General features: G+C 38.6%; 1 protein-coding gene across 2 annotated transcripts in view; it reads right to left on the minus strand.

Moving 5' to 3' along the window:
- Positions 1 to 12,146, minus strand: part of ctnna2 (catenin (cadherin-associated protein), alpha 2) — a 334,263-nt gene that overhangs the window by 104,634 nt on the left and 217,483 nt on the right. Inside the window, exons 1-2 of one of the 2 annotated variants that reach the window (XM_040024189.1) lie at positions 11,672 to 11,690; positions 7,970 to 8,050 (exon numbers count right to left, since the gene is read on the minus strand). In XM_040024189.1, coding sequence (XP_039880123.1) covers positions 7,970 to 8,002 — 33 coding nt within the window. In that variant the 5' untranslated portion in view covers positions 8,003 to 8,050; positions 11,672 to 11,690. Of the gene's footprint in view, positions 1 to 7,969; positions 8,051 to 11,671; positions 11,691 to 12,146 lie in introns of those variants that run through there. The other variant, XM_040024188.1, reaches the window with a different exon arrangement.

A 12,146-nucleotide genomic window follows, 5' to 3' on the forward strand; every position in this document is an offset into this window, starting at 1 on the left:
TACCGTATTGTGTGTGTATAACCTCTTTTTAAGTTTTGTGGATATTATACATGGTTATGCTGAGGATATGTCGGCCAATTTCCACTGGAAATGCCTTTTGGTTAAACTGTCAGCAAGGATTTTGCATTTGCACTGTTACGTTTTATATAACTTTAATGCACATAAAAAACAGCTGCTTGTTTAAGTGAAAATACATTGATGGGGTTTTTTGCACTAATAAAGTTGTGGAGTTGTAAAGTATTTTGTCTAGTGTCAATTATATCATCAGTTATATCGTTATCGCAAGTTTTCAAATGTATATCGTGATAAATATTTTTGGTCATACTGCCCTGCTCTAGTGTCAGGGATATTATCTTATCTCAGTATGATCTAACTTAGCATCTTTTACATGCTACAGCGTACCTGAGTACTGTTGACCACATTCATTACTGATGGTTGCTTCCATTAGGATAACATGCCATGTCACAAACATCAAACCATCCCAAACTAGTTTCTTGAACATGACAATGAGTTCCCTGTACTCAAATGGCCTCCACAGTCACGGATCTCTATCCAATAGAGCATCTGAATCCAGGCTACAAAGAATTAAAGCAACTCTGAACATGGTAGTACACCCTGATACCAGCAAGTTTAACCTAATAAAGTGGCTGGTGACCATATACAATTGTATAAATGAATCCGAAAAATATGTGTTTTGCAGCACCCCAAGAGGAATCTTCACTGCCATAGCTAATGAAACTTGAATACTTAACCTCAAAACACTTTGCAAAAAAAAAAAAAAAAAACGGATCAAAGGGATTCAAAAATAATTTGGAAATTGTTAGTCTAAACAAAGAGTTACAGCTGACAAGATTTGTGCCAGCTGTTTCTCCTTAACATGAAAACCCTAAACAATTAAAAAACAGCTGCACCAATCAACAATCTAATAGCAAAAATGGAAATGATTTCAACAACCCAAAGCAGACAGAGAGGAGGGGGACGGAGTGAAAAAAACTAAATTTGTGAGGTAAAATATGCGAGGCAGTTGTGCTATAGGGAATCCTGGAATCAGCCATCAGTCAAAAAATGGCCCAGAGAGATGACTTGACAGATGCATCCATTACAGACAAGATGACAGGAGGTACAACACATGGCTCATTTCCAATGGCTTTTTTGGTCTGGCTATCAAGTGAATGTTAATAAAGAGAGAGAAAAAAACCAACACATAATTATACTATAGTTTAAAGGGTTGATGAGTGTTTTTATTTATATTTTTTACATACACGCTTCTTCATGCCTGCCTTATATAAAGTCCACTCACCCTCCTATTTCAAGCAAAAAATGTCTTTTCAATTGTTTTGCTTCCTTCATTGATTACAGGTACGGAGAAAACAATGTCTCCATCAACTCGCTCAGTGTGAAACACACAGAAAGGAAAAGGGGGGAGTTTACCTATAACTATTGGATGGCAACTGATGTGCTTGAACTAAGTTCTTTGTGGAAATGTGTTTTACATCTGTGGAGTAGGTGCACATTTCACACATATTCTGAAGTGAATAAAACACTCCACACTCTTCTCTGTTCAAGAGGCCAAATGACTACTTTCTCCCAGGGTCCTCAGTTTGCTTCCTGTGCACCTATCCCAACCTTAGTTTTTTAAAGATAGTCAAACGATCACAGATGAAATAAGATTGATATATCCAACTGTAATAAGAAACCGTTTACTTGTGCACTGAGGCAAACAGGCCTTTAATTTAAATGCAATAACTTACTTTTAGTGCATTCGTGCAGAACACAAATGCAGGCTGACTTGGTAAACTCAAAACTAGGGGCATTATAAAAGACCCAATGATTTAAGAGCTTTTGGGTTTGCTGCAAATCTTTATACATTTATTATAATCTAACATTTTCCCCCTATTTCACAAAATATTTCCCCATATATGTCTGAAAGTGGCCAAGCCTTAAAGTGACATGCTGTTTACCTCCAGCTCTGAACAGTAGTGGCACAGAACAAATAATTACAGTGTTTTTGTCATGAAAAAGTCAAGTGAGTGCTTTAAAACGTGCATTTAATATTATAAAGAAATGATGGCTTGTTTATGAATAAGCTGAACTTTAGAAATGACCACTCTCCTAAACAAATGCCAGTTTGGATTGCTAATTTTCAAGCTTGAGTTGATGGGCTAATTATTGTGCTTCAGAATACTCGAATCACTCATTAGCCCGCCTTGACATTTTATTTTTCTAATCTGTTAAGAAGCCTCAAGGTCAAAGCTCAGTTAGTTTTATGTTACATTTTAATTGCATTTAAATGTTCTAATGGAGTTCCATTTACTTTCTCTTTTGCATGAGCATCATAAGTGAGTAGTAAAGCAATTTGTTTCACACTTATGGAAAAAAAATGGAAAAAATACAAACAAGACATAGCAGCAGTGGCTTCTTAATTATACCAAGTGTAGTTTGATTAAAACAGTGAATAAGAATAATAAGGCTGGTTCTACGAGAACATAAGGATTTACTCTGTATTGGAGCAAAGTGAAAACCACAGCACAAATACAATTACTCGATGTGCCGAGCAAAACCTTACAAGCACCTTTCTTAACATTTTATATATTAGTTTACCGTGGACGCAATTAATTCATTAACCAGCAAATTGTATCTTAAATTACAGTAAGCATTACTCTCAATAAACAGTGTTCAGTGCAATATTGCAGCTGTGGGTCATCTGCTCTTTGTTAGGTAAGGTACTGACTTTTTATGAGGAAGCAGTTTTATGTAAAGTTGCCTTCTAAACAACAACTTGTGATCTGATTTTGTCAAGAAATAAAAGTGTGTGCACAGGTGGTTTTCTTAGTCAGACTGCCTACATGTTTGCCTTTTTAAGGGGTGATGGTGACTGCAAATTTTCCCATATGGAAAAGAAATAGAAAAAACTTATAAAAGACTTGCGTAAGATGTGGCTTACTTCATATAGTGAATCATATAAGGCTTATATTATTTACTCATGAAAGTGGCCACTTTCTCATTACTTTCATATATTGTTTTAGTAAGCATCCAAAACATACAAATTTTCAAGGGATCTTATATCTGTTTTCACTCTTGTATGCTTTTCATACAAGTTTCACACAAGACAGATACAAATTTTATAAGATTTATATATATCTCTTCCATATGGGTTAATACAGTACTCTACTCTGCTGAGGGCCACAGATGAGCCTCAAAAGTGCCTACAGCATAGGCTTGTGGTGAAAAAGGAGTACATTAGCTCCTCAAACTACTTATATAATTATATAATTCTATTAATTTATGTAAATTAAAGAGCATACCATATTTATTGCAGTCGTTGCTCACCACCGACTACTCATCTCTTCCGTACAAATGTGCATTTCTGCAGAATTTGAAGAAATTCTTTTAACTTGTCAAGCAATATTGTGTTTAAGAGAGTAGGATGAAGGTCACACTGACCCTGACCACCAAAATTTTTTCGGTTCATCGCTAAGTACAAGTGTTTGTGACATGACTGAAAAATATTCCCTGAAGAGATGCCGCAATCTTCTACCAACTCCAGCTACGGGCGTCATTCGTACCGAGGCGTTACAATAACAATAACTTGACTGCACACTTCACTGAAGGTCTCTCATAAGAAGATACACAAAACTGAAACTCTGTGAATAAAGACCAACTGTGTAATCATTGGGAATGGAATAACAGGGAACCAGGCTGCAATTTTGAGTCATAAAGGCCAGCTCTATGTTTGTTGGTGCATTTTTCAGTTTCCCTTTTTGAATGAAAAGCAAAAAAATATATAAAATGTTGGCAATTGAACATTTTGTTAACATTTGTTTAATGCTGTGAGGTTAAGCCGCACTGCATTTCCTTTAACAGACTAGAAAGCATCGCAAGAGTTTATTCTTTCCAAGAAAACAAAATCAGGGCGGAAAAGATATCAGCTGAATTGTCCACGGATAAGAAACAGCTTATGATTGCTATCTATGTGTACACAACAGCATGAAAGAGAAAACAATGTCGCATGTCTCTGGTGGTGTTGTTGCACAGCATGTTTGGTCTTACCTGCTCTACTTTTAGAAATGCTGTCTGTCATCTGTGCTTGTCTGCTCTGCTATTTGATCCCTCCTTTACACAATGGAGATGTCGCAAACTTGGATGCTCAAATGCAAAACCGTGCTCCTCCCCTCAGGAAGGTCTTGTGTCTCTACACGGTGCCACTGACTTGCTAAACTCAACATGTGTTTTGTTGACATAATTACAGTATCACAGCACTATGTAATGCCTGCAAGTGTGCTGCAAGTTTGCCCTCCCATCTTAACTCAAAGCTCAAACACACCGCCCATTCTGTCAAGCCAACCCCTGAGTCAATAGAACATCCTGTCAGAGTGAATACCGCCTGCCAGCCTGTCAGGCAGCCCCACCAAAAGCCCAATGGGAGGGAGAGTTATAGCCTCCCATCTGGAATGATCCTCTGGGTCTTCAGAGGTCAGGAAAGACAAAGCCATAGCTCCTTTGTGCAGGAAGCTGCTACTGTCGATTTCCAAGAAGTGCCAGATGTGACGGTGGAAAAACGGAATATTGAACACAACTGATGTTCTGATTTTTTTTTTTTTTTTTTATTTTTTTTGGGGGGGGGGATGGGGCAAGAAGATGGTTCAACTGCACTCAAGTCTGCACTTCAGTATAATTGATTAGGACTGAAAGAGTAGCTCTAAAGCACACTGCAGTCACAGTATTACATCAACAGACACCTGTGTGCACTCATTAAGTATTGTCGTGTCTTGGCTGTTTTTTTCCTCTGCGTAAGATCCAGCAGTGGAAAGCCAGATTAATCTTGTCTGTAGTGAAGATGAGAAAGAAACCAGCATTGCTTCTGAGTTCTGACACTTTGTATCACAGCAGGAATCGTGTACTTATTCACCACCAGAAGGTAGCTTCAGAAATCTTTTTTTGTTTTTTAATCCAGATTCAGGATACAATATCAGAATTGAATGCTATATATGTGGCCTGATATTAATTTTATTCATTACAATTCTTGTCAGTTGTTAGTTCATGATGTGCAGCCAACCCAAATAAGAGGAAATCTCAAAGTAGTTTGAAAACAAAACCACTGGCAGAAAAGTGAATGATGCTGGCAGAGCTGGAGTGCCCCAGACTAAAGGTATCATTAGCTATCAAAGATTACGGCACATAGGGTCAGCAGATGGCAGGTATTGCTTGGTCTGAGTCTTAAAGGTGGTTCTGTCTGCTCTAAAGCTACATGAACACTTTTCTGTTGTTTCCCTATTAGAAGTGACCTGTCTAGGGTCAGATAAAGCACCGTCTCAAATGAATCCCCACGACCACTGATGCTGCTTGTCACGATTAGGTGGCAGAGGGGCTCGGTCAATAACAATTATTGGTCCTGTTTGTTACAGATGCAATGATATGATATACTATTATATGCATATTGCCGGTCCATCCAGTGTTTACAATCCTGCATCGGCAAAGAGATATATGCTACCGCTGGCCTATATTAGCTGCATTGCTAATTGCCAAAATCTTTTTTTTTTCTTTGTTTGTGTAAAGGTTAATCCATCAGTAAGTTATTTATTTACAATTGTATTTTTAATGCTGAAATATAATTATTGTTGTTATCTATTAATTTTCAGATTTACAGTTCTATAACAAAAAAAAAAGAAAAGCAGAAAAAATAGTAAATAACAGCATTATTTTTTGATTAAGATGCCAAATTATTGAGTTATTTACTTGCATTCCTGAACACAAACATTGGTTTCAGTGGTTGAATGTTATGCTTCATTAATTTCTGACTTCTCAGAGAAGCTTAAATTTGGGTATTAAAATGTAAATTTGTTTTTTTGCCTGACAAATTAAAACAATTTGAAGTTTTAAACACATTTTTGTCCGTTTTTGTGACAAGTGGTCTCATAAAGTTAAGTGCTGTATATATACAGTGGGGCAAAAAAGTATTTAGTCAGCCCCGATGTGGCAAGTTCCCCCAGCTTGAAAGGAGACAGAGGTCCTTATTTGCACCAGAGTACACTTCAACTGTGGAGACAGAATGTGAAAAAAAAATCCATGAATCCACTGGTAAGGATTTGTAAAGAATTTATTTGTAAATTAGGGTGGAAAATAAGTATTTGGTCACCTCAAACAAGGAAAATCTCTGGCTCTCACAGACCTGTAACGTCTTCTGTAAGAAGCTTTTCTGTCCCCCACTCATTACCTGTATGAATGGCACCTGTTTGAACTCATCATCTGTATAAAAGACACCTGTCCACAGCCGCAAACAGTCAGACTCCAAACTCCACCATGGCCAAGACCAAAGAGCTTTCGAAGGACACCAGGAAAAGTATTGTAGACCTGCACCAGACTGGGAAGAGTGAATCTACAATAGGCAAGCAGCTTGGTGTGAAAAAATCAACTGTGGGAGCAATCATCAGAAAATGGAAGACATACAAGACCACTGATAATCTCCCTCGATCTGGGGCTCCACGCAAGATCTCATCCCGTGGGGTCAAAATGATCATGAGAACGGTGAGCAAAGATCCCAGAACCACACGGGGGGACCTGGTGAATGACCTGCAGAGAGCTGGGACCAAAGTGACAAAGGTCACCATCAGTAACACACTACAACGGCAGGGAATCAAATCCCGCAGTGCCAGACGTGTTCCGCTGCTGAAGCCAGTGCATGTCCAGGCCCGTCTGAAGTTTGCCAGAGAGCACATGGATGATACAGCAGAGGATTGGGAGAATGTCATGTGGTCAGATGAAACCAAAGTAGAACTTTTTGGTATAAACTCAACTCGTCGTGTTTGGAGGAAGAAGAATACTGAGTTGCATCCCAAGAACACCATACCTACTGTGAAGCATGGGGGTGGAAACATCATGCTATGGGGCTGTTTTTCTGCCAAGGGGACAGGACGACTGATCCGTGTTAAGGACAGAATGAATGGGGCCATGTATCGTGAGATTTTGAGCCAAAACCTCCTTCCATCAGTGAGAACTTTGAAGATGAAACGAGGCTGGGTCTTCCAACATGATAATGATCCAAAACACACCGCCCGGGCAACAAAGGAGTGGCTCCGTAAGAAGCATTTGAAAGTCCTGGAGTGGCCTAGCCAGTCTCCAGACCTCAACCCCATAGAAAATCTGTGGCGGGAGTTGAAAGTCCGTGTTGCTCGGCGACAGCCCCAAAACATCACTGCTCTCGAGAAGATCTGCATGGAGGAATGGGCCAAAATACCAGCTACTGTGTGTGCAAACCTGGTAAAGACCTATAGTAAACGTTTGACCTCTGTTATTGCCAACAAAGGTTAGTTACAAAGTATTGAGTTGTATTTTTGTTATTGACCAAATACTTATTTTCCACCCTGATTTACGAATAAATTCTTTACAAATCCTACCATGTGGATTCATGGATTTTTTTTTCACATTCTGTCTCTCACAGTTGAAGTGTACCTCTGGTGCAAATTACTGACCTCTGTCATCATTTTCGGTGGGGGAACTTGCACAATCGGTGGCTGACTAAATACTTTTTTGCCCCACTGTACATACATATTTGTTTGGCATTTGTCTTCATTTCTGCACAAAGCCAATGAAAAACCATCAAAGGAATATTGTTCCTATGTGCCATACTTATAAGCTTAATTAGCTCAATTCCATATTTAGTATATGTCTGCTATAAACAATCACGAAAGTATGAAGTCAACTTCAATAAATAAATTCTCTAATAAATACACTATGTGCTGCTCTTTGAGAAACATTTGCCAAAATTTTACTTAAAAAAATACATAACTGTGACCTGATCTTTTGAAATAGCACTGAGATGGACTGGAATATTGCTGGTATTTCTCTTTTTATAGTGGCAGTAAAAAAATAATAAATAGTGAAGGTCATTGTAAGAGGTGTATTAATTAAAAAAAAAAAAAAACTAGTTTTCATCAGCAGTAGATCTGAGACGTTGCGGGCAAGGACTCACCTGTCTTCGCAGGTCCCTGGTCTTTTTGGTCATTTTGTCAATGGCTGAGTTCAGGGGGTCACCTTTCTCTTTTCTGCCAGTCTGTAAAAACAAAAACAAAAAAGTAGAAACAGGTTAGTGGAGTTCCAGTGCACAATATAATACATCTTACAGTTCTTGTGAGTTTTTCAGTTCTTTCTCACTTTTTTGGTATATTCAGTGCAGATTGTAAATACTGAAAACACGCTTCCCCACAAAATCATTTGCCAACATTACAAGAGGTCATTAATCTGAGCGGAGTCAGTGAAAACAGATCAGAAAATGTGTGTAATGTCACCAGCAACTAGCCTATCTGGCATGTATTACTTTAGTTGTTGCCAGTGCCCCTGTGCGCTGCACTTCCTGTCAGTGCCAACTCCTACTGCTGGCTTTAGGAGGGTGTAGACTTCACCTGATACACGCAGAGTCACAAGCTGCTTCATTTCACCTGACTGTGGGGAGTTTCACTGAACAAGCCGTGCAGAGCTTCTTGCTGTTTTAGACTTCCATTCTATCCAGTAACAAGCATACCAATCAACTAGTTAAAGTTGCTAAGCTACTATGACTCAATATGCCAACTGTGTTCATCGAAAAGTGTGGTTAAGCAAGCCGCTCCACCTTCAGTTACATGTCACTGCTTGTTCATTTAGAGCATTAACCGTTTTTGCTTAGAAAGGCATTTTTAGGTAAATGCATACAGCGAATGTCCAGTTTTTCTCTCCGATTCTCAATGGCAGCTTGGTTTGGAAGTTATTATGATTAAAATAAATAAAGGTTATTGCTTTATTAAAAATATGCACTCAACAGGTGTCACTAAAAGAATAAGAAACAAACTTATTCCAAGTAACAATTGGGAAATGAAGAAAAACATAAATGTTCCTTAAAAGTGAAGAATTTTGTGTTTTTAATACCTTTCAATCAGCTATTATGTGGAGTCAAAAGCCATCACTTTTTAAACTAAAAGAACAAATATTCATTCATGGTAATTACTATGCCCCTTTATTTTGACAACTGACAAATGAGAAAAAAATGTGTCTCGCGTTTGAAACCTGTCCTGTTGTTTACTGAATGGTGTGATTCATGCTGTATGCAAACAAGTTAACAGGAGAAAAACAAAACAAAGCCAAATTTGTTTGTAGAAATCCTTCACACGGCTCCTTTTATTCACATTTTTTTGTCAAGTTATACAAAAAAAAAAAAGAGGGGTTAGCAGGATGATCAACAGATTGTAAGACATAGTCATCTTCTGTCAAAGCAACACCAGCGTAAAATATTATTTGTATTGTTGCCAGGCAACCATCTGACAGTTCTGCCCAGCATCAAGGCCCAAATTATCCTTGAAGGAAAACGTACGCATGATCATATGAAGTTCAATTCATTTATGTCTGCTTCATAAGAGGATTTTGGGGGGAAAAAAACACTGACCACTCCAGTACAAAATGAGTCAAATAAAAAAGGGCTACTTTGATAGTACTGCTCCACGAGACTGCCTCCTTATCTCAGCGTTGCTTTTTTTGCCCTTTTGATAACTAAGTGGAGCATAATGCCACCCATCGACAAACAAACATGTAATGAATTAAAGGAAAACCTGAACCCTTGGATCTTGCAGTGAGGGGACCCAGTGGTTCTATTATGCTGTGGAGGGTATTTCCTCAGTCTGAGTCCTTTATTTTATGATGAAACAGTTTGATTTGGATGGGAGTGGTGTCTTTAAGGTTGACAATGCCTCTTCCATAGGGCACTGGGGCTTGTAGGCCTTAAAATCACAAGATCGCAACTCAATTTTGAAACAAAGTATCAGTTAACTGGAAGCTATTTGCATTAATGTGGTGACCAGAGACCACCACAGACAGTGAATGACACTCAGACTTTAAGCATCTAGGCAACTGGTTTGTGGAATATCGACAAGCAACCAACTTCAAGGGAATGCGCAACGTGCGAATGAATGTGCAACCAATTGTGCAAGTCTCAAGTCTGTCAACTTAAAGGCCTCTTAAAGGCAACAGAAAGCTTTCCAGCACTTCTGGTGTAGGCAGCAGATTTCTAAGCCAAGATTTTAGTTTCTACCTGCTGGTTTATAGTTTACAGACAGATATATTTGAAAAATACTGGTGGCCACCAGTGCTCAGGTCCTTAGTCTCCTAATAGAGGAACACTTGGTATACTGAGGTCAAGGTCACTGAAATTCAAACTGAGACTGTAAGTAGATGCATCTATGGTTTGATTTTTAAAATCCTATGTTGTCTCATTCTCGTTACATATTTTAAAAAACTGCAAACCTCTGGTACAATTGGTCCTGTCCCATGTCTATAAATTCTAAATCTACATATATAGAATCTATTTTTTTCTAGAGAGACTTTAGTTTAAGAGGCTTATAGAATCAATGCAAACAGCACTGAAGCTGTTCGGGTGGCTAACTGTAGCTCAGACACTTACAAAGATAACTTGACTTTAGTATTCTCTTTACTGTGTCAACTCAGCGTTTATATCCAGGGAAGTAAAAAAGCTCACATCAGACACTCACTCCACGATAAACTGCTCTCAAGGTAAACACTGATTCTTACTTTCAGTGGCTATCGGGTTATAAAATTATAGTTTAGTTACAACACGGCCTCCTTTGCTGAACAACAGAGGAACCGAAAAAAGACTGATATTATGAACCTATGCACTGGAAGCACAACGGGGCAGTACACGAGCTCTGGTAGCTATTTTAGTGTAGTTATGTTACATTTGTAGTGAGCAGGCATCATGCGCTGGAAGTTAAAAGCAACTTGTGCGACTCAAATTCTTTTCTCCAGGCCTCACAGAAGACTTGACAATAATATACCAACTTGAAGACAAACAACCATGATCATGTAGTGTTTTCTTTTTGGGATTTGTCAGACTCAAAGTTCAACATGTATTTTTGTTGTGGACACGTGCTATTGAGCAGCGGTCCCCAACCCCCGGGCCTCGGACGGGTACCGGTCCATGAGTCGTTTTGTACCGGGCCGCGAGAGTTGAGGCTCGGGTGTGAAATGTATAGTTTTCAGGGTTTTTATCGGTTTTCAGCGTTATTTTGTTATCGTTTTTATCGTTAACTCAGTTTTCCTGGGTCTTTTCACGTGTGTTATGAATAAATCTTCTTTTTTTCGGTACTGGTATAGTTTTATTTTGTTGTATTTATCCGCGACACCTTAAAGGCCGGTCCGTGGCGCAAAAAAGGTTGGGGACCGCTGCTATGGAGAGTTCACATATCTGTGAGCCAACTGATGTGTTTATAGCCAAACAAACATAATTCCCAGCGTGATTTTCTGTCTAATCTATCACCTGCTCTTAGCCAAAGGTTTTTGTTCATATAGATGTTAAGCTTTAAAAAAAAGAGTAATTTATGTCCAAGCTTAGACTGTAGTTAGTCTCTTTCTTATCAAACAGCAATCACACAATGCTGCATTCTGGAGTTTTGCAGTGCAATATCTGAAACTGACAAGAAACAAACTGGCACATATAATTTTAACATCGTGTTTGAGATTCACTTCTATCTGGCCCTAACCTGGCTATGTGACGTGCTTGCAGTTTTATTATATTTGCAAATATTGCTCTGAAAATGGCTTTTAACCAGTTTTCTGATTGATATAAGGGGAGGGGAGGAAATGAAGACAGCAGAGTTTCCTTCTATTACTAGACCCTTACACGTGCCCTCACATTTTCATGTTAATGTACAGAGAAGAGGACACGACAGCATTAGTCATTGTTTTGCCTGAAGAGCCTAATGTGTCATTAAGGCTCCAGAGGGACGTGCAGGATTATAAACGCACACCATCAAAAATAAAAAGGCGTTTAACTGGAGCCTTTCTAAGGACACTAGAAAAATATTTGTATTATAATACATTAACAGACAAACTGAGGTGAAAGAGAAACATCATCATGGTGCAAATACTGTAAACGCCCTCGCTAAACAGTCATCTGATGAACAGGCACACTGATAAACCAAACCATGTTATTTACTAGAACTGGAAATCTCAGATGTTTTATTGCTCAGATCTCTGAACTGTTTAATCTGAGTAAAGAAGATTGAAACAGAACAGTGATGTCAGGTAAAGGGACGAAAATCTAAACGCGCATATTTGAGCTCTTACTGACAGCTAAGCAGCAGCAGAGTATTTTCTTAAGGCTCCTA

The sequence above is a fragment of the Simochromis diagramma genome, unplaced genomic scaffold (genome assembly GCF_900408965.1).
Source record: "Simochromis diagramma unplaced genomic scaffold, fSimDia1.1 OVJJ01000302.1, whole genome shotgun sequence".
NCBI classification, from domain to species: Eukaryota; Metazoa; Chordata; class Actinopteri; order Cichliformes; family Cichlidae; genus Simochromis; species Simochromis diagramma.